This window comes from Rutidosis leptorrhynchoides, chromosome 3 (genome assembly GCF_046630445.1).
Source record: "Rutidosis leptorrhynchoides isolate AG116_Rl617_1_P2 chromosome 3, CSIRO_AGI_Rlap_v1, whole genome shotgun sequence".
Classification (NCBI taxonomy): Eukaryota; Viridiplantae; Streptophyta; class Magnoliopsida; order Asterales; family Asteraceae; genus Rutidosis; species Rutidosis leptorrhynchoides.
The window spans coordinates 548,511,060-548,531,611 of record NC_092335.1 but is presented as its reverse complement, the minus strand read 5'-3'; the positions used below and the strand labels follow the sequence as shown (position 1 = coordinate 548,531,611).

Genomic DNA, 20,552 nt, shown 5'->3' with positions numbered 1-20,552 from the left:
CCTCCAGCACATATTCGATCAGAAACAATTGAACATGAGGCAGCGACGATGGATCGAGACACTGAACGACTATGATTGTGAACTTCGTTACCATCCTAGAAAGGAAAATGTTGTAGCCGATGCCCTGAGCCGGAAGGAGAGGACGGTACCTCTTCGTGTCCGCACCTTGAACGTCACCATTCATTCAAATCTCAATAGGCAGATCCGAGTAGCCCAAGATGAGGCTCTCAAGGAGGAGAATATTTCTCAAGAACACTTGAACATTCTCGTTTCACGATTCGAGGTTAAGGAGACTGGACTCTGATGCTTTGCCGGAAGGATTTGGGTACCCAGTTATGGAGATCTACGGAGCCTTATACTAGATGAAGCACACAAGTCGAGATATTCGATTCATCCAGGAGCCGGTAAAATGTACCATGATCTCAAGGAACAGTATTGGTGGCCTAATCTTAAAAAGGATGTTGCAACTTATGTTAGTAAGTGTTTGACTTGCTCAAAAGTTAAGGTCGAACATCAAAAGCCATCTGGATTACTTCAACAACCGGAGATCTCGCAATAGAAGTGGGAAAGGATAATGATGGACTTCATCACAAAGCTACCGAAGATGGTAGGCGGTTATGATACCATCTGGGTTATCGTTGACCGACTTACTAAATCAGCACACTTCTTAGCCATGAAGGAAACGGATACGATGGAGAGACTCGCTCAACTATATATCAAAGAGGTTGTATCTCGTCATGGTGTACCCTTATCGATTATCTCAGATCGCGATACCCGTTTTGCTTCTAGATTTTGGCGTTCTTTGCAAGAAGCCTTGGGAACACGTCTCGACATGAGTACCGCATATCACCCGCAAACCAACGGTCAGAGTGAACGAACGATTCAGACTTTGGAGGAAATGTTGCGTGCCTGTGTTATTGACTTCGGAAAGGCTTGGGAGAGACATTTGCCGCTAGCTGAATTCTCTTACAACAACAGTTATCATTCGAGTATTAATGCCGTACCTTTTGAAGCGTTGTATGGCTGCAAATGCCATTCTCCTATTTGTTGGGCCGAAGTAGGCGAAAAGCAAATCACCGGACCCGAGGTAGTCCATGAAACAACCGAGAAAATTGTCCAAATTCAAGCGAGACTTAAGGCGGCCCGAGATCGCCAAAAGAGTTATGCCGACCTTAAACGTAAAGACTTTGAATTCAACTTGGTTGACCGTGTAATGTTGAAGGTTGCATCTTGGAAAGGTGTGATCCGTTTTGGAAAGCACGGAAAGTTAAACCCGCGATATATTGGTCCTTTTGAAATCTTGGAGCGTGTTGGACCCGTTGCTTACCGTTTGGATCTTCCGACTCAGTTGAGCGCAGTTCACCCTACTTTTCACGTGTCGAATCTGAAAAAATGTCTTGCCGAACTAGAACTTGTCATCACTCTCGATGAACTTACGATTGATGACAAACTCCACTTTGTGGAAGAACCTGTCGAAATCATGGACCGTGAGGTTAAGACTTTGAAGCACAATAAGATTCCAATTGTTCGAGTCCGATGGAATGCCAAACGTGAACCCGAGTTTACCTGGGAACGAGAGGATCAAATGATGCAGAAGTATCCTCACCTTTTCCCGACTTCAACACCTGCCTCAGCTTAAATTTCGGGATGAAATTTCAATTAACAGGTGGGTAATGTAACGACCCGACTTTTTCGACTTGCTTTTGTGCCTTGTGTTTTAGCGAAACTGCTTATTTGTGCGTACTGTGCTACTTTATACTCTGGAATCTTTATACACATGGCTTACTTTCATTTATGTGTTAAAATGTGCCTTTAAGTATGTAGGATACTTAACTTGATCACCGGAAACCTTTATGACAGTTAGTGTCACTTGATGTTACGAACAAACTGCGTACTGCGTACACGTTTAACTTTTGTCGTAATCGGAATATTATGACTAGGAAATCTTAATTATTATTTTATAATAATAATTACTTGGGTTTATGGATGCTTAATTACGCGTAGTAATTTACTTATGCTTACTAGTTAGTCTTGTTGGACTTTCTACCTTGTTGGGCCTTAGCCCACCCTACACTAGTTAGTGGACTATTTAATTAGCCCAATTATTATTAGCTAGTGACCCATTAATATGTAAGATAAATGCCCATTTATTAGAGGGAACATGCTAGCATTTATGTCAAGTATTATCCTTAATGTTGCATGGGATCCCAACATAAGCACCAACTTTAGACAACCATTAACCAAAAAGCAAACTTTTGTCCCCCTTGTCCCCCCTCCAAATCACGACCACCTTCCCCCTCCCTCACCCCATCCACCTATAAATACAAGCCTCATTCCATCCATTTTACACTTGCTTTCATTTGTAATTCACACACGCTCACTCTCTAATTCTCTCTCTAGTCCTTCTCTCTAAAAAGTGTAAGTATTGATTTTTCTTCTTCTTCTTCCTCTCTCTCTCACAAATTCATCATCATCATCATCATCATCATCATCATGGGTCTAGCTTTTTAGCTTTGATCTTGATTACATCTTGTAGATTCAAACTTAGATTTGAATCCTTCAAGAACATGGAAGATTCAAGCTTTCTAGCTTTGAATCTTCACCCACTTTGTAGATCTATATTTTTTTAACTTTAATCTTGCTTATAAAGTTTCAAACTTGTGTTTGTAATCTTCATGTAACTTAAAGATCCAAGCTTTATGCTTCAAGATCTTCAAGAACAACCAAGATGCAAGCTTTCTAGCTTGAATCTTCATATCTTTTGTTGGATCTAAGTTTTCTAACTTATGATCTCATTATTTTATTATAAATATCAAAACTTGTGTTTATGGTCTTCATATAACTTAAAGATCTAAGCTTTATGCTTCAAGTTCTTCAAGAACACTAAAGGTTCAAGCTTTCTAGCTTTGTGACCTTATAACTTGTGTGAAAAGGATCCAAGCTCTCTAGCTTAGGGTTCCATCACTTCATTTGACTTATATTATGTTCATACTTGCTTGATTGAAGTAAAGTTTGTAGCTTTAGTTGAAAATGTAACTTGTAATTGTGTTAAGACTAAGGATATGATGTAACCTTGGTTTCATCCATCTAAGACTCTTAAATGAGTTGTGTTCTTACTTGGTCTTAATATATTGTGTGTTGATGGTAGAATCTTGGTCAAGGTGATGCTAACCCATCAACAAGTTGTACACTTGAAGCTACAAGCATCAAGGATGAGAACCGTGATGAGCATCAAGCACTAAGAACCTCACCGGAGCACCTTTATTACTGTTTTCGGGATCCAATCAAACCACCTGGCTACTGTAAAGTTTATTTTCAGTTATTTCGGTTCAAGTAGATAATTTTCCGTTTAGACCTCGTCTTAATCCGAGTTACGGTTTAGGATTTATGGCCTTCCGAAAGTCACTACACCCTATTAACGTTGTGCTGAAATTTCTGACCTACTCGCACTTAAACCGTCTCCACGGTCAAACGAAGACGAGTTTGGTTCTGAAAATTGGTCAGCGGTTAGGGGACTCATATACGGAGCCATAGCCACTAATTACGCGTCTTTTCGATTTACGTAGAGGTCGTAGCAGCTGATCGAAGTCAGCCTATTGTTTCGATCTCTATTCTTGTCAAACTTACTTAGCTTTTATGATGATGAACGATGATGATGATGACACTTAAACTTATTTTATGCACTATTAGAACTTATGAGGATAACACAATGACCTAATAACCTTGACTTAGGTTGACGACCTTTCGGACCGACTTACTACTTGCATACTTTCATTATCGACTTTACCGCTCTTATCACTGTGAGTTATAGCATCCCTTTTTACTTTAATTATTTTGGGACTGAGAATACATGCGCTTTTTACGTTTCACATACTAGGCATGAGTACTTAAACTTTACATATATGTGTGGGTTATACAACGGCATAAACTTTCCCCTTAGCTCGGTAACGTTTAGTCATTGGTTTTTGAACCGGTGAACGCGAATCTTAGATATGGAACCATAGGGTTTGACATCCCCACTCGAGCTAGTCGCGCTAGCATTTAACGGGTGTTTAATACTTCGTAAACATACTCACTCGCCAAGTGTACTTTTAGGGGGTTATAAACGTTAAGTTAGTTACTAAGTGCCCACGGTTAAACATATACTTTTCATACTGTTTTGGAACGCTGAAATCTCGTGGCCTACCTTACATTACTGTTACAACTTAAACTATAGCTCACCAACATTATTGTTGACGTTTTTAAGCATGTTTTCTCAGGTGCTTAGAGGTTTGTTGCTTCCGCTGTTTAGACTTGCTGTCTTGATGTTTAGACTTGCTGTTAAGGACCTGCTGTGCTAGAATTCCGCTGCATAATCTTAGAGATGTCTCAATCATGAAACTTTTCTTTTGCATTCGTAGTTTATGTTATTTTCAAATAATGACTTTGTAATGACCTTTGTGTCACGTTATCTTTTGTAAACGTTATCTTTTATGAATACAAAACTGGTTTTCAAATAGCATGTAGTACTTGACCGTGTAAAGATCCTGTTGTTGACGAATCGTACACGATGGTTTTGTACGGGGCGTCACACTAGCCTGAACTATAAAACAGACGTATGCTATTTCAGTTTAGTACACGTTGGTTTGCGTGTATTGTACATGTTGGTTGCATGTATGTTAAAACAGGGGTACTTATTATAACGTTAAAGCTTAGTTACCAGGGTGCTCAATCTTGTAGAATATTTTGATAAACGTTTCTGGATGAAACAACTGAAATCTTGTGATCCACCTTTATGTACAGATTATGCAAAACATTAAAACTATGAACTCACCAACCTTTGTGTTGACACTTGTTGGCATGTTTATTCTCAGGTTCCCTAGAAGTCTTCCGCTGTTTGCTTATATGTTAGACAAGCTATGTGCATGGAGTCTTACATGGCATATTTTTCAAGAAAATGTTGCATTCACCAAATCTTCACCATGTATCTTATTTTGACTGCATTGTCAACGGAAGTACTAATGTAAACTATTATATTACGGTGATTGTCTATATGTAGAAATCATCAGATGTCGAAAACCTTTGATTTAAATATTCATTTATGATGTGCCTTTTCAAAAGAATGCAATATTTACAAAACGTATCATATAGAGGTCAAATACCTCGCAATGAAATCGATGAATGACGTGTTCGTCCATATGGATTTGGAGCGATCGTCACAGTCAACGAGGTCAAACTTAGTCAAAGCCACAATTTCTCAGATTTTTTTGCTAATTTGTAAGATTTTATTGTAAAATTCGTAATTTCTAAGATTTTCTCGCCCATTTCTCGGATATTTTTTGTAAAAGCTCGTAAAGACGTATATAAATATACATATATTTATGTTTTTATGTATATTTTTATTAAAAAACTATAAGGTCAACGTCCGATATCTCCCCGAGATTATTCCGAGATGCCGAGATCTCCCTAAAAAGTCCAAACGAGATCTCTCCGAGATCCGAATTCTCCAACCTTGTGTATACCAACAAAATTTAGAAACTTGCTAACATCATCATCTTCATCGTATCAACATCATCATCGAATCAGAGCTTCAAATCAATTGTAAATGGTGCCACAAGCAGCTTCTAACTTAATTCGTGAACAAATTTCATCTAAATCCGCATCAAAATCACATAATCGTGATGAACATTCATGATGAACAAGATGAAGATGAACTTTTGATTTTGAAATTCAGATACCTTCATAATTCGATTTCTTCATCAAAGTTGTTAGAAATCATCACCAAAACACTCGACAATCATCAATTCATCCATAAACAACCTATAATTCATGAATCAAATCGTTGACCTTCATGAACACAAGTTGCAGGGTTTTTTTTCCATGTTATATTTAAAAGAAAATTTTTTTTCACATAATCATTTTAACCGGTATAGCCGGTAGCAGGTCATTTTTATTGACATGAGTACACTTTTTGAAAGTATATAGCATACATTGGTATATTTCAGAGTATATAGCCTACATTGAATATGTTAGATGATATCTTAGGTGATATGTCATGATCTTCTATAATTTCATAGAAAAAGTTTTGCATAATTTCTAATGTAAAAAAAAAAAAAAAAAACTCAAATTCTTCAATATGTAATAATAACGACAAGGAAAACGACAACCACAACGATAAAGATAATGATTAGCAAACGAAAAAAAAGCGATTATCACCGAGAACTTAAAATAATTATCTGTTCTCTTTTCTTCTTAATAGCAAAACTATTATGATTATATATAATTTTAAAAAATTCTACATGACAAAATCCTAGCCTTTAGATGGACATAGTAACTTTCAATCCTAGCCATTTAAATTCCAAATGACATCATTTAAAGATTTAACCAACAGTTAATGTTGCTAATTACCCTAATATCCTTAATTAAAAAAGTTAATTACGCTATAGAATAGAAATTCACAATGGTGCAGTTGCTTTCATATTCTTCCATTAATTTCACAACCGCTGTTAATTCTTTTCCTAACATCCTAAATCAATCGATATACAACAATAATCATACACACTTCCCAAATCAATAAGCTTTCATCTTAATCTCAAAACATCAAAATCAAGCGTTTATTATAATTACGATTCGATTGGTTAACCTTGAAAAGAAGGCGACTATGCAGTCGATATGGGAATGACCATTCGTTGTTTACAGGTTTGTAAGACATTATCGTTTGTTATTTTGTTTGATGTTGCTTATCGATGAACGATTTTGTTGTGTTAAAAAAAAATAGGGTTTCATTTACTATATTTTTGATTGCTGGTAGCTTTTTTGCCAGATTATGTAAACACCATATATTTTTACTGATTTTACAAATTAGGGTTTTAGTTGATAAATTGCAAACCTAGGTTCTTGATGTTGTAACGGGTTTGGTTGCCATCGAAAGACTAAGTCAAGTGATAAGAAATAATAGGAGAAAGACTATGCCGCTGCAACTTTAAAAATCACGCCTTTGCGTCCCCAAAGTTACTTATTGAGGAGAGGTTTGTTATTAATTTAATTTATCAGATTGTTTATCAATATTTGGATTTGGATACAATAGATTTATTTTTCAAATGTTTTTTATCACCATTTTCCCGTCTTTATCCTGTCATATAAAGATCCCAAGATATGGTTTGACGAACACGACCACATAGGCCATGATGAGATCTGTCTTGAAATGGTACATATAGGGATAATCTTTTTACTTTAGATCAACCTGTAACTTCTTATCAATGACTCAGAAGATAAAGCTAAAAAGCATGATGATTTGTATATTGTCTATGCTAGAATCACTGTAGTACTTCCCGATGACGATTGTGCCTACATTGCACGTAGGGAATGCAAAAGAAAGGCAATTACTACAGAAGAGATTGATGATTTTACGCTTGACATGGATGCAATTTCAGGACGCTCACATGCATGTTCGTATTGTGGGACAGAACCAAAAGGTGTTGGATCTCAAGTAAATCTTTAGGAACACTCAATATCTAAAGGAAATACAAACAGTCATGACTCTTCATGACTATCATTAATTTGTCAAATTGTTATCATGTACAAAGTCGCGGTTTGTGTTCTGAATGAACCTTGCAATTTGAATGTTGTCTGTTTTTAAAATTATAATACATGATATTATTTGTAGATATGGATGGGGATCAAGCAGCTCCTTCTCGAATTTTTAACTGATATAATGGGAGAAGATGGATCCGGTGAGAATAATGACAGTGATGAAGCGCAATCATAGAAAGCTGAGTCTGTGAATCGGTATATGGAACGTAAAGAGGGTGAGATCAACCAGCCGTCTACTAGGGTATGTGAAATCCCTGATACATTTCAGAATGGGTGGGTTACTTGAACCTTTTATAATTGGTGTGTCAAATATGGTGACAGAGTTATAATATGTTAGTTTTATCAAAGTATATAAATAAAATGATTGAGAAGGTTTTATGCAAGAAAAGTACACTCTGAGTGATGTTTAACCAAGGCTAAAACAACTTTTTTAAGCGAAGAAATTTGTATTTGTATTAAGTTTATAAGGAAACACAAATACAGGTTAGTAGTTCTGTTTTTGGTGCATCACTAAATTTGCTATGTAAAGCAAACATGTAAAGCAAATCCTCCGCTGGAAATAAACAGAGCATCTCATCTACTGCACCACCACACCCGACCACACCAGCAAAAAGACAACCACCATTTGAGACAGGTATACCATTCTGTTCGATATCTGTATTATTCAAAGTTGCTATGATTTGTTGATTTTGATTTTTAAATTTCATCTGTCCAATTTTTAATTTAGTTGCTAAAAATTTGTGCGCTAGCTGAGTTACGATTTATGGTTGCTGGCTGTTTTGCTGGTGTTGTCCAATTTTTAATGTAGTTGATGTAATGGTAACCGGAGGTATGCAATTTTTCCTGTAAAATAAATGTAGCAGCAAACCATGCTCTGTAACGAATATGTGAAGTAATCGTAGGAGACAGTTTGTAAGGAAAATGTCAGTCGGCTTTTGTTTTAGTAGCCACTAATATGACACGTTGGTTATTCAAGTTGCCCATAAAAAGAACTATACTTGAATGTTAATTTATTGTTGTAGTGTCTAAATCTGGCAGCTGAATGGGTTTGGTAATGGCTTTTTGGGGATAAAGAAAGACAGGGGTAATGGGTTTTAACACTACTTACGGGCAGAAACGTTTTAACACTACTTACTATTAGATAATTACAACTAATCTAACAACTTTTTTTTGTGTTATGAGTATAATGAACTCAGTCAATACCAAACATGTGAAGTCTAACTGGTGTGGGGCATTATCTTTGAATGCTAGATTATATAACTGAACATAATGGAATCCCATGTAACATATACATTTACTAATAAAATTGACCCATCATTAACGCAGCTATGAAAAACGGTTGTTTTAATTATCGTCGCTATCGTCTAATTCTATTTGAGTGTGTTGATTTTTTTAGCTATGACAATCCAGACTGTGCAGCAAGAACCATACACTTCTTGATGAATATAATGTTTGGTTCAATGTTTACTAAGTTATGGAGTAGGTATCTCTCATATTATTAGTAGTACCATGTTGATGTGAATTATACTTATAAATGTCATTTATTTCTCATAATATTTTTTTCACTATAAGTTAGGAAGTTTTATTTTTTTGCAGTACCATGTATTCTTTCATTTTCACCGCTTCATAGGAAGCTAACTGGAGCAAAGTAGGGAAATCAAAATATTCCCAATGGAGAAATTATGCTGATATAGACGAGTATTTCTGGTATGATTTTTTTTTCTTCGGAGTTGCTGTGTAACCGTGTTATTTAATAGTATTACTAAGAATAAGAATAAGAATTCCCTCTATATTTAGGTCAGTAGATTGATTTGGACTCGGGTGAAGATCTGGACAGATGTTCGTTGGCCTAATTTCGATTTCTTAGAAGATCTGTTTACTTGGCTTGATTACTTCGCAGCTCCTTCGGCTTCTAAGTCCCGTCTATTTTGTATCTTTGTCACAACAATGTGGTGGATTTGGCGCTTCAGAAATGACAACCTCTTTGGCTCTAACACGATTAAGAGAACAGACTTATTTGATAGTATCCGTTTGTCTTCCTATTCTTGGTTAAAAGCTAGAAGCAAAATTGCTCCGTCATGGAATGATTGGCTTCAATGCCCTTTGTAATTTATTGTTTCATTTTTGTTTTTGTCTAGCTTCTTGCTAGTTTTCTATTAATATAATTGCCGTTCCAAAAAAAAAAAAAAAAAAAAAAAAAAGATTGTTTCCAGTTAGGTTGGCCAATGCGTGTTGATGCTGATTTTTTCCTTGAGCCTTTAAAATCTCGTGAATCTGAGATAAACGGGGTAAGCTATACCAGTGGTGCATTGTTTTTTATATTGTTTTCATAATTCCTAATTCAAGAGTTCATTTAAGATATCGTATGGTTTTGAGTTTCAGTATGGCAAACCAGCTGTTAGAAACAGATGGGCTGCTAAAGTCAATTTTCTTAAGATTCTTCATATTGGCATGTTTTTAGAATCTTTGACATAATGTGAAGTTTCTTCATATTGTGCTTACAGGTAACTTTTGTTGTATTTGATACTTGTATGAATATCCATAAAGAATTGTATTCACCACCATTGGTAACATTTTTGTTTTTAAAGGCTATGATTATTGTTGCTTGGAATGGCGATGGGAACCCAGCCAGTCTTCAATCCTGATGTATTTAAGAAAGTACTTAGTATCTTCATAACTATAACTGCTTCAATATTGAAGCTCAGTCAAGGTAGATATATCACTCATATTTCATTATCTATGAACTTTGTAACAAGATTTAATTTTTTTTGTTTGACAGCTTGTCTTGACATGGTATTTAATTTGAAGGCAAGGCATTGCATTCCCTTTTATGTCAAGCTAAGATACCTATTGAAGGTTGTATCAGCACATGGGTGGTAATCTTACCTATTGAAGGTTTTAACTATAATTTATATGTTAAAATTTTGAAAGTAATTTTGAGTCTTATAAAATTGTACAATGGATAGGGCCTTCAGTCGTAACCATGTTTGCTCTAGACATCTAGGAAGAATGCTGATTATGTGTGGTGAGTTTTCTTTTGGCACGGGTTATAAAATTGTACAAACTTATATCTACTTGTAAACTTGGCGTAAATCTTTTGTTTTTATCTTCTCAACTAGCATACTTATTTTTCTTTGTGTTTATCATTTTAATGTTTTTACTATTTATTGATTTATTTATTTATTACATCTTTTTCACAACTATTACTTATGTCATTACCATTTACAAGTTATTAACAATATAATTATTTTTAAAGTTGCGTATGATAAAATACCCGCGAATGCGCGGGTTATAAACTAGTTCAACTTAAAAGAAAAGTAAAGCCTAAAACTTATCCATTTGACCCTTTGTGTGACCCACCCATTTTTGCCACATCTACTGCCTGTACATATTTCGCAATTCAGGCCTAATAATCAAATTTTATCAAAAATATGTTAAAAGAACTTGCAGCAAATAAATATTTTAATTCAAAAAATAAAGATACCTGATGGTAAAGCATGACCAAGGCGAGAGGTTTTACATTACATACAAATGAAATGAAAAGAAGGAAAAGGAAAAGACAAATGTAGAATGAAAACAAACTCATTTTGTTCGCAATTAATCATGTTTGCTGGATCTTAACAAATGGAATAATCAATTGCATAAAAGAAAGGTTTGACCCGTATGTGATACTCCAATTCTGAAGAATACTCTGTACATCATCAAACGCATATCTAATTGATTGTGACATATGATGAAATACTCTTAAAAATGAGATTTAGCATATTTAAGATATTTTACAGATGTTTGTTTTTGGTACCAAATCAAAAGGAACTAGTTTAAAGGAAAAAAACAACAAGTGTACTGTGCACCAATACTTAACCTATAAAATACTACTGAATAACTTCATAAATATAAAATCTACTACATTCATATCTTGTTTGTGCTTGATATGATCAGTCATTTAATGTAATTGCAGGTATTGATTACTTATCAGTTGCTGCATTCGTTCATTCTGTTCCTACACATCGTGTCTTCTTTGAGAGCAGGGTAATGCACCCGTCTTGCAACATCTTTTAACTCACATGCTCTTCATATAGAATGAGATTTTTGTGCCTTTTATGATAAAGTTGGTTGTTGGGTACAGTTGACAATGTTAACCCTACCCTGGTAACTTTTGTAATCTCAGGAAATAATTCTTGTTGAAGGTCTGAAACTTGATGATGTGGAAGCAGGGCTATATAATGTCCATTGTTTACCATTAAGGTTACTAGGAGCAGAAGGATCTCCCATTAGATGCATTCTCATCAAGTAAGAAGTACATCTGTGAAGGGGTTTGTGTGTGTCAAACCATACGGTCCGCTTAATCAGATAATCAATTGCATAAAAGAAAGGGATATCTCCACCTGTTATGATATGGTAAACAATATGTGGGTGATTATCATACTTTCATATTAAACTCTTGTACCCAATTTAGTTGTTCTTTGACATAGCAATTTTATCTACTTAATCTTTAATTTACTTGTACTGATGACTGTGAATTATATGTCATCTACTACGAGGAATAGTCTTTTAAGAAGGTATTGCAAGATAGATGCAGAATGTACCTCACATGTATAATTGGGTCAAAGTGGTCAACATTTTAAGCATGTTATGTTATATGTCGTGATCCTGTATAATTTCATAGAAAAAGTTTTGCATAATTTCTTATGTACTCTTTCATGTAAAAAAAAATCTCAAATTCTTCAATATGTAATAATAACGATGACAACCACAACGATAAAGATAATGATTAGCTAAAAAAGAAAAATCGATTATCACGGAGAACTTAAAATAGTTCAACTCCAAAGAAAAGTAAAGCCTAAAGCTTACCCATTTGACCCTTTCTGCGACCCACCCATTTTTACCACATCTACTGCCTGTACATATTTCACAATTCAAGCCTAAATAATCAAATTTTGTCAAAATTGGTTAAAAGAATTTGCAGCTAATAAAAATTCTATTTCAATCATAAAACTTGATGGCAAAAGCATCACCAAGGCGAGAGGTTATACATTACATACAAATGAAATGAAACGGAGGAAAAGGAAAAGACAAATGTAGAATGAAAACAAACTCATTTTGTTCGCAATTAATCATGTTTGCTGGATCTTAAAGAGTAGAACCACTGATTATACGGGTCTAAACTCAATGCCCTGTATAGTAACCCCAACAAGTGAATTAGGACCGTACAATTTAAGATGAAGAGGGATCATTTCGTGGGTGTTAGATGGTGTTTGAAATTCCCAAACTTGTACCTCCATCCAACCACCGTTGCTCCTCTGTTGTGGAATACCATTTATTTTTGGTCTATTTGCCGGGTTGGTAGCATTTTGATCAATAGTTCCGTTAGCAATAACTGGTGTTCGTGGAGCAACTAAAAAGATATACCATTTATCATCATCGTCAACTTCCGATGGTTTCAAACCAACTTCATCATCCCACACCCACACAGGAATCTTGTGTGATCGGTGATCACACGAATCTAATTTGTAGACAAGGTAAGTTGCATATCCTGTTTCAGATTCTAATACTTTACAACTTATTTCTCTGGTGATATGAAGTTCGTAGGTATTGACTTTAAATCCCATGGTTTCTCCAAATCTGTTATAAGATAGAAAAAGACAATACAGAATATTAGGAATACAACATATTTCTTGTAATAATTGAAATATAGAAACACCAGAGAAGCCATGCATATGAGATTTTACTTGTTTATTTTTAGACTTATTAGGCATTTGGTATTTCTGCATCTAAAAATCTAACGAAAAATCTCTTGTGCTCGCAAAGCCAGTCGGAAATCCATTTAAATAAAAAAAGAAGATGAAAATCTAATGGTTTTTTTTATCACTGCAGACTACTTATTTACTGAAAAAATAGACGGAAACGATGACATCTAGTCAAGGCTTACTGCTGCTTACAAGCCCAAACCAACCTATGTTGGGTAAACTATTAGTAACAAATTGCTAACATACTAATTGAGTTGCAACCCCTTGTCGATACAAAAGGATTGACATCATGTACTTGCAGAGATATATAAAAGATGTATATAAAATTCTACCAGAATAGAATATTGAGGATAGAAAAAGAACCTCGATTCGGGTAAATACTGCCATATCGGGTAACGTGTTGTGCAAGCTGCTCTTGCGGATAACATTAGACATTTCTTCCCATTTCCATTAAGAAAATACCACTGCTAATAAGCAATAAATAGACGCATGTGTAAGTAATTGATTTTGTAACATTTTCTCTTTCAACCAGAGGAGGAACCATGAATATGGGAAACAAATGACCAAGGCGACCCAAACTAACTATACTTAAATATTTTTTAATTATCTTATTATATCATGACACCATCAGATAATGTGTATGTATGAAATGAATATTAATTACCTCTTGATCATGATTCCCTAGGCCTAGGGTGCCTTGGGAAGGTATTAGAACCTGATCTTCCTTTAAAACATGATTGTCTACCTATAACACAGACAAACATTGGACTTTAGTTGACCACGGAAGAAAAAAAAAAATCCTCTTTTATCCATGTAATTGATTGATTGAAAGCTTACAATTTCTACAGGCTGAAACTCAATGCCTTCGACTACTATAGCTGGATTACTGACTACAAAGATAATTTCAAAATCAGCAGTTGTCCCTTGGCTAGTAAACTGAAACAGTTCCAACATCCACCAGTCATCTTCTCTCTTATCGGCAACGAACAAACTAAAGGTTCTGTTTTCTCGTCCAAATTTGTACATCATTCTTATCATTGCGTGTTTTGACTTGGACCTAAATACAGGTTTAATGACAAAGTTGACCGTGTATGTAATATGTGGAGACAAGAATTGAGCTTTAACATGCGACTTAAATTTGGATGTTAGTGCATAGCCCACTAGAAATCTGCAATAGGAAGAACTGAATAAAGCACTACTAATATTGTATTGTATTATTATTAATTATTATTAATGAATGAATGAATTATTATATGCATGTCTAAGAAAAATGAATGTTTGATTAGCATGAGGAGAATTCACCTTGAGTTCATGTCAGTATGATAGCTGTAATTGCTTGTCGCATCTGGAATCAAACATTCTTTGATGGAAATCATCTCACAGTGATGTTCGTTGTCAGTTAGATAGAACCACTACATGCCAGTAATAATAATATAATAAATTTGAATTATTTATATATACAAGCTGATGCAGTAAAAAAAAATAACCTTGAGGAGGAGGTTGTGGTACTACTGTTAACGTTAAATAGCAGCAAAATAACCTTGAGGAGGTATCAAACCACTCCACATACATATTTAATATCTATAACATCGATATTATTAATATTAATTAATATTTTAAAATTAATGTAACAAGAAACATATGCTTTTATTTTTATTTCATAATTTATATTTTGTTTGTTCTCTCTGTAAAAACGAAACTATTCAATAAGAGGCAGTGGCATTCATTAGCAAAAAAATATACCGTGTTGCCACCGTTAACAAGAACACCTTTTGATAGAAGCATCTTGAGTTCCTGCATGGATCTGTACATCAGACCAGGTTCTGCAGATTTTACTATCTCTTGATACTTACCTAATTCTAATTGATCAACATCCTCCACCTATATATGTATATATATATAAACAATCTGCAGGTAATTAATTGACGTACCCCATGCATATTGAAGAGAAATAAATTACCCAAATTTCTTTGTCAAGCTTACATTGATTTCCACAGGTTGAAATTCAAAGCCTTCTAATACTAAATTCTCGAAGGAATCATCAAATTCAAAGCCTTCTAATGCTGAACTCTCCAAGGAATTATCAAATTCAAATTCCAAAACTACAACACTCTGGGGGCTAGTAAATTCATGCAACCTTGCTATCAACCAATCTTCTTCACTCTTATCTGCAAGGTGCACAATTGATATTTTTTTCTCCTTTCCTAATCTGTATCTGAGAGCTATAAATCCCTGTTTCCCAACCACCTTGTCCTCGAATATGTATGGATATTTGAAGATCAGGTTCACCGTGTAAGCGATTCCTGGAGATAGGAATTGAGTTCTGATTGTTGTGTTGAGGTATCTGCCTTTTGTATTATAGCACCCCACTGGAAATCTACATGATGAACCAAACAACAAACTTGTCTAATGATAACAGTTTATTATTGTACCGTTACACTTTATAAAATTATTATAGATATTCAATCTCAAACCGATTTATAAACAAAGTAACGAGTAGTATAGTAGGATGCAGAATGATCACCTTGAGTTATAATAAGTGGAAAATCCAGATTTATTTTCAGTATAACGAAAGCATTTTGCAATAGATATCAATTCACGATGTCCTCCACTGCGACTCAACGAAAAGCACTGCATACACATCCATACACAATCTCACATCTTAGCTGAAAATGTAAATGTTGGAATATTCGGAACACTGTGAATCAAATGTGATCAGTAACTTTAAGTTTGCAATTATCACAATTGCATGAATGAATCAAAAGGTTAATACATTTGGATCAACTCTTTTCACAAAATTATATGAATCAAATGTGGTCAGTGATCAAGCCAAAAATTAATGACTCGTATGGTGTTACGATCATAAATTTCATAATGACCTTATAATTATTCGTTACAATATCAAATTATTATTGTAATGATAGTCTAAGCAGCTATGTGTGAATTTGAGAGATTAATTGGTATACTTACCCCTAACCTTTTATTTCCAATAAGCCTTTATTTTGTATAATAATAACGTGTACACATACGCAAGTGTGTGCACATTTGGGTTGTAAACATTTCATAGAACGGATCAATTAAAATGATTTATGGTTTTTGACTTTCGTAGTATAAAAGTATATTCGTAATTTAGTACTCATTTGAACCTAATTCCTCTATGTTGTTCCCGTTAACACTTAACAATAACCTCTAGAGAGAAGCTTTTTAAGTTCCTTCACCTAGTAGATATAATGAAAACAAAATTTAAATATAAATGAAGTAATCAAAGAAATTAATAAATTACCGTTTTGCCCCCGTCAAGGAGGACCCCTTGGGAGAAAAGCTTTTTCAGTTCCTCTCTGGATTTGAAGCCGATAGGAGATACAGCAGTCTTAAGTATCTCTTCATAATTCTCTGGGATCCCCTCTTGATGTACAAGTGCAGTCTTTAGTTGTTGCACAACACGAGACATCTTTGGCCGATGTTCACGAAACTCATTTAAACATTGGAAGGCAATGTCTGAAAAGGTTTTCAAACAAGTCGAATCCAATGGTATCATCAGATAATTCTTAAAGATGATTGTGCTTAACACCTTATCTGTGTAGCTTTTTTTCCACATACGCACTAAACTACGATATGCACCATTCATTTTGACGGTGCATAGTCTGCCACACAACACTTCAAATAAGACAACCCCAAAAGAGTAGACGTCCGACTCTTTGGTTAGGATGCCCCACTCTTGATACATTGGATCTATGTACCCCAAGGTACCTACAGCCTCGGTGATAACAGCCGTGTGCTCCTGATTGGCGGGTCCTATTCTGGACAGTCCCATGTCTGCAATTTTGGCATTCCAATCTCGATCGAGAAGTATATTAGGACTTTTAATATCTCGATGGACAACTCGTTGCTGGGTGCCTGTTTCATCGTGAAGGTAACATAGACCAATTGCCGCATCAAGACATATTCTGATACGTTGTGTCCAACTGAGAGAAGTAGAACTTAAGTGCCGATCTAGGCTTCCATTGAGTGCGTGTTCGTACACAAGTAACTTTTCGTTAGCATCGTCACAGTATCCAAGAAGGGAGATGAGATTTGGATGTGAGTAACGTGAGAGCATCATTACCTCCTTCCAGAATTCAGGGTCTCCTTGACCATGTTTACGATCTAGTCGCTTTATAGCAACAAGGCTCTGCCCCTTATGGTGTGTCAGTTCCCCTTCATACACTTTCCCGAAACCACCATGTCCGATAACTTTGGATTCATTAAAGTCGTCTGTGACTGCTTTTAAATCTATGAGTTGGATTTTGAGATGTTCAAACTCTTTCGTGAAGGCTTCCATTGTAAACAAAAATATGTGATGTATATATAATATATATAATGATTTTGTAATTACGAAACACAACCAACGCCAAACACAATTTTAAAAGCAAGCTTACAAATCGATTGCAAACTACTCATGATGCATCGTGTAAACAGTTTCGCCAAGGATCATTAATCATTTCAGGAACAAATTATCAAATCAGATGATGAACATGAAGCCGCCATGGATGAACTCGAAAACTGAATTTTAAAATTAAACACTTTGAGGTCTCGAAATCTACATGAAAGTTGTTCCAAAAGCTTCCACAAACACTCGATCATCATCTTCTGAACATGAACATCAATGGATCGTTCCAATTTTAAATTTCACTTTGTGGATAAAAAGTTTAGATCCGAAAATTCAACGATCACTTGATGTTTTAACTTCATTTCTGGATTCACTTAGTCCGAACAAATGATCATGAACATGATTCTGTAACCATATCAATCTATACATGCTTGAATCATTCCATACACCTCTGATGGTTGACTTTCTGTTTGACTAACGAAGAATATTATATCAGTAGCAAATTCGAAGTTGAAAGTTGATGCTAATGATTGTCCAGACCTAGGATTTGCATAAGAATCATGAGTTTGATTGTGAACTGTTATAAGATTAATCAAATGAAGAAAATGAAGAATTGACAATTTTGAGGAGTTATGGTGTAAGTTGTCATATCATATTCTATGTTGCCTTCTACTATTGTTTCATTAGAATATGAGACCAAGAACCAGATATAGATTTAAATGTAAAACGTAAAATATGGGGAAGGTTGTGGAGGTGACATGTGGACCAATGATTTGCTTGGCTTTTGTCCATAATTAGTATATATAGTAATGTGAAGAAGTCCCTTAGGCGGTTTGTAACGGGTGTCAAGACACCCCGTTTCTTTCCTACATGGCAATAAGAGACGCCACATTTAGTTGTATTGGGCCGTTACTTTACGACGTCTCTTTGGCGTCGGGACGAAAGTAACACAGCAAGCAACGGCTGTTTCTTCTTTTTTTTATTTTTTTATTTTTTTAATAATTTAAAAATAATATTTTTATCCCTTTTAATACTTAACTCAATTATATTTTAACACATCATCACAATACTCAAAAGTAACACCAAAAAGTAACACCACCACTACTCCACCCAAACGAATAACACGTCATAGTCATCCAAAAAGTGCAAAAAGGCAAGTGACACCAAAAGAAACGCCACTCACCGTTACGAATGGTCTTAGAAAATAAGACTCACAAAACAGAACATGTCAAATTAATTAAAATGTTTTACTTGCTACAGCTTTACTTCAACTCCAGACAAGGAATCAAATAAGTACTACCTTGGGCCTGCACCTTTGGATGATATGGCAAGGTAAAACATGTTTTACCATATTTATCATTATAAAACCTTTGTGCAACCTGTTTTCTCATTACTCTACAATGCCAGACAAATTGCAACTGCTTTTGGTCCTTGTGGAAACAACAGAGACTATATATTCTCACTAGAGAAGGTAATGTTTGATATTGGTAAGTTAACTTTATGATACCATCAAATATGGGATTAATTTGATTTGTATTGAAGGAAAAAAAAAAAAAAAAAGACTTAGAAGCACCCTTCAAACCCTTCAAACCCACAATGAATATAGTTATTTGGCCCACACAAATTGTAGTCGAATGGTCCATTATAGGAATTCCAACATCTATGCATATCTTTTCTGGAATCAATTCATGGTCCATTGTTATCAGTAGGGATGTGACATGTCACTTTTTTCCGGTAATATTCTCCATTTGAATATATGTCCCTGTCCGTTTTCATCAATTACTTTGCCCCACAGTATTCGTGTTTATCATTCTTGATGACCAAAACAGGATAAAGATTACTTGCCATTTTTTTTTTTTTTCATTATTGCCAACAATCATCAATTCATCATTATCTTAAAGCATATTGAACCTTATGTTTTTTTGACCTCTTAGAGATATAAGTAACAAACCCTGACATGTAAAATAAAACAGGTCATGAAGATGACATGGTGATAGAGTTGGCAAATGAAGTCAGAAAAGTACTCGAAATCAAAGATCTTGGAGTACCAAAAGAGAACGGCAGCAGTAGATTAACGGGTCCTTCTAATAAACCAAAATCCCCGATGTCGCCTCATAAACTGATGCACTTCGCAGAACCAATTGCTATGGACACATAGACTGCAATAACCATGTTTACTTAACTCTATTGAATCGGCTGCCAATAAGACAACACTAGAAGCATAATTACTCCCTTTTTTACTCTGTTAACTGAACCTTTAAACGTTCATTATATTGTAGGCAATAGAATCAGATGATCATCATATTTCAAGTATAAAGTTGTAACACTTATCCAAGTTCATAATGTTTTCTTCTGAATCATATATATGCAAGGTTCCACCATTAGCTAATGACTTTTTGGTCCATAGCTGATCGTGGCTCTAGAGGTACCGCCTGGCCGACACCATATGCTTCAATCTGGACCACCTCATTGTTACGGTGGTGTCATAGGCACCAAGCGGTTTGTGGACCGCCTTGCTGTAGTATCTGTACTAACTGTGTATAGTGGTCTGTAATCTTTGTTATTATATCAAAAATATCAACCAAAGTTATACACATACCGGGGCCAGTTTGACCATGTGCTCGACGAAATCAAACTTTGATTTTTATTTTTATTTTTTTGTTCAACTAGCAAATAATCAGACACTCACACACACCTGTGCTCAACAATACTCCATTGGACCACCGATCTAACTTTTTGTTGTGAACATTACCACCGAACTTCATTACTATACCCCTTTAATTTTAAAGGTTTGTTTGATAAAATTAAATAATTTAACGCTGAATTATTCATATTTTGAATGATTTAAAGGTTCTGAATGATTC

At 35.0% G+C, this 20,552-nt stretch overlaps 2 protein-coding genes and 1 long non-coding RNA gene across 26 annotated transcripts; 2 read left to right on the top strand and 1 right to left on the bottom strand.

The window, feature by feature from the left end:
• The first annotated feature begins 6,463 nt into the window (after positions 1–6,463).
• On the top strand, positions 6,464–10,682 carry LOC139898503 (uncharacterized). 23 transcript variants are annotated; one of them, XR_011777041.1, is made up of 9 exons: positions 6,703–7,007; positions 7,125–7,454; positions 7,646–8,206; positions 8,969–9,051; positions 9,169–9,279; positions 9,775–9,860; positions 9,955–10,076; positions 10,161–10,282; positions 10,352–10,682. It is a non-coding gene; the product is annotated as an uncharacterized lncRNA (long non-coding RNA). The 23 variants fall into 23 exon arrangements; XR_011777042.1 differs by having other exon boundaries at positions 8,969–9,055; positions 9,203–9,279; XR_011777038.1 differs by having other exon boundaries at positions 8,969–9,055.
• A 1,901-nt stretch (positions 10,683–12,583) lies between these two features.
• LOC139898502 (uncharacterized) lies at positions 12,584–17,663 on the bottom strand. Of its 2 annotated transcripts, none has more exons than XM_071881246.1 (9): positions 16,603–17,663; positions 15,844–15,950; positions 15,303–15,696; positions 15,063–15,200; positions 14,622–14,731; positions 14,157–14,487; positions 13,984–14,064; positions 13,683–13,783; positions 12,584–13,194 (listed from the first exon to the last, which is right to left on the bottom strand). In XM_071881246.1, the coding sequence occupies exons 1-9, from the start codon at positions 17,638–17,640 to the stop codon at positions 12,723–12,725; spliced, it is 2,772 nt and encodes a 923-aa protein (XP_071737347.1). In that variant the 5' UTR covers positions 17,641–17,663; the 3' UTR covers positions 12,584–12,722. The 2 variants fall into 2 exon arrangements, with proteins under 2 accessions (XP_071737347.1, XP_071737348.1); XM_071881247.1 differs by having other exon boundaries at positions 15,063–15,113.
• An 895-nt stretch (positions 17,664–18,558) lies between these two features.
• Positions 18,559–20,144, top strand: LOC139902018 (gamma-glutamylcyclotransferase 2-2-like). The gene is made up of 4 exons (XM_071884674.1): positions 18,559–18,632; positions 18,949–19,020; positions 19,096–19,175; positions 19,662–20,144. Exons 1-4 carry the CDS (start codon positions 18,559–18,561, stop codon positions 19,844–19,846), a joined length of 411 nt encoding a protein of 136 aa, XP_071740775.1. The 3' UTR covers positions 19,847–20,144.
• Positions 20,145–20,552: the final 408 nt, after the last annotated feature.

Excerpts from the sequence above, each read along its gene's own strand:
- LOC139898502 (XM_071881246.1), bottom strand. The coding sequence starts at position 17,640 with ATGGAAGCCTTCACGAAAGAGTTTGAACATCTCAAAATCCAACTCATA. Across the intron at positions 15,697-15,843 it reads TCCACTTATTATAACTCAAG|ATTTCCAGTGGGGTGCTATA; the intron begins GTGATCATTCTG and ends TTCATCATGTAG. Across the intron at positions 14,488-14,621 it reads CATACTGACATGAACTCAAG|ATTTCTAGTGGGCTATGCAC; the intron begins GTGAATTCTCCT and ends TTCCTATTGCAG.
- LOC139902018 (XM_071884674.1), top strand. The coding sequence starts at position 18,559 with ATGGCAATAAGAGACGCCACATTTAGTTGTATTGGGCCGTTACTTTAC. Across the intron at positions 18,633-18,948 it reads TCTTTGGCGTCGGGACGAAA|CTTTACTTCAACTCCAGACA; the intron begins GTAACACAGCAA and ends TACTTGCTACAG. Across the intron at positions 19,176-19,661 it reads GAAGGTAATGTTTGATATTG|GTCATGAAGATGACATGGTG; the intron begins GTAAGTTAACTT and ends AAAATAAAACAG.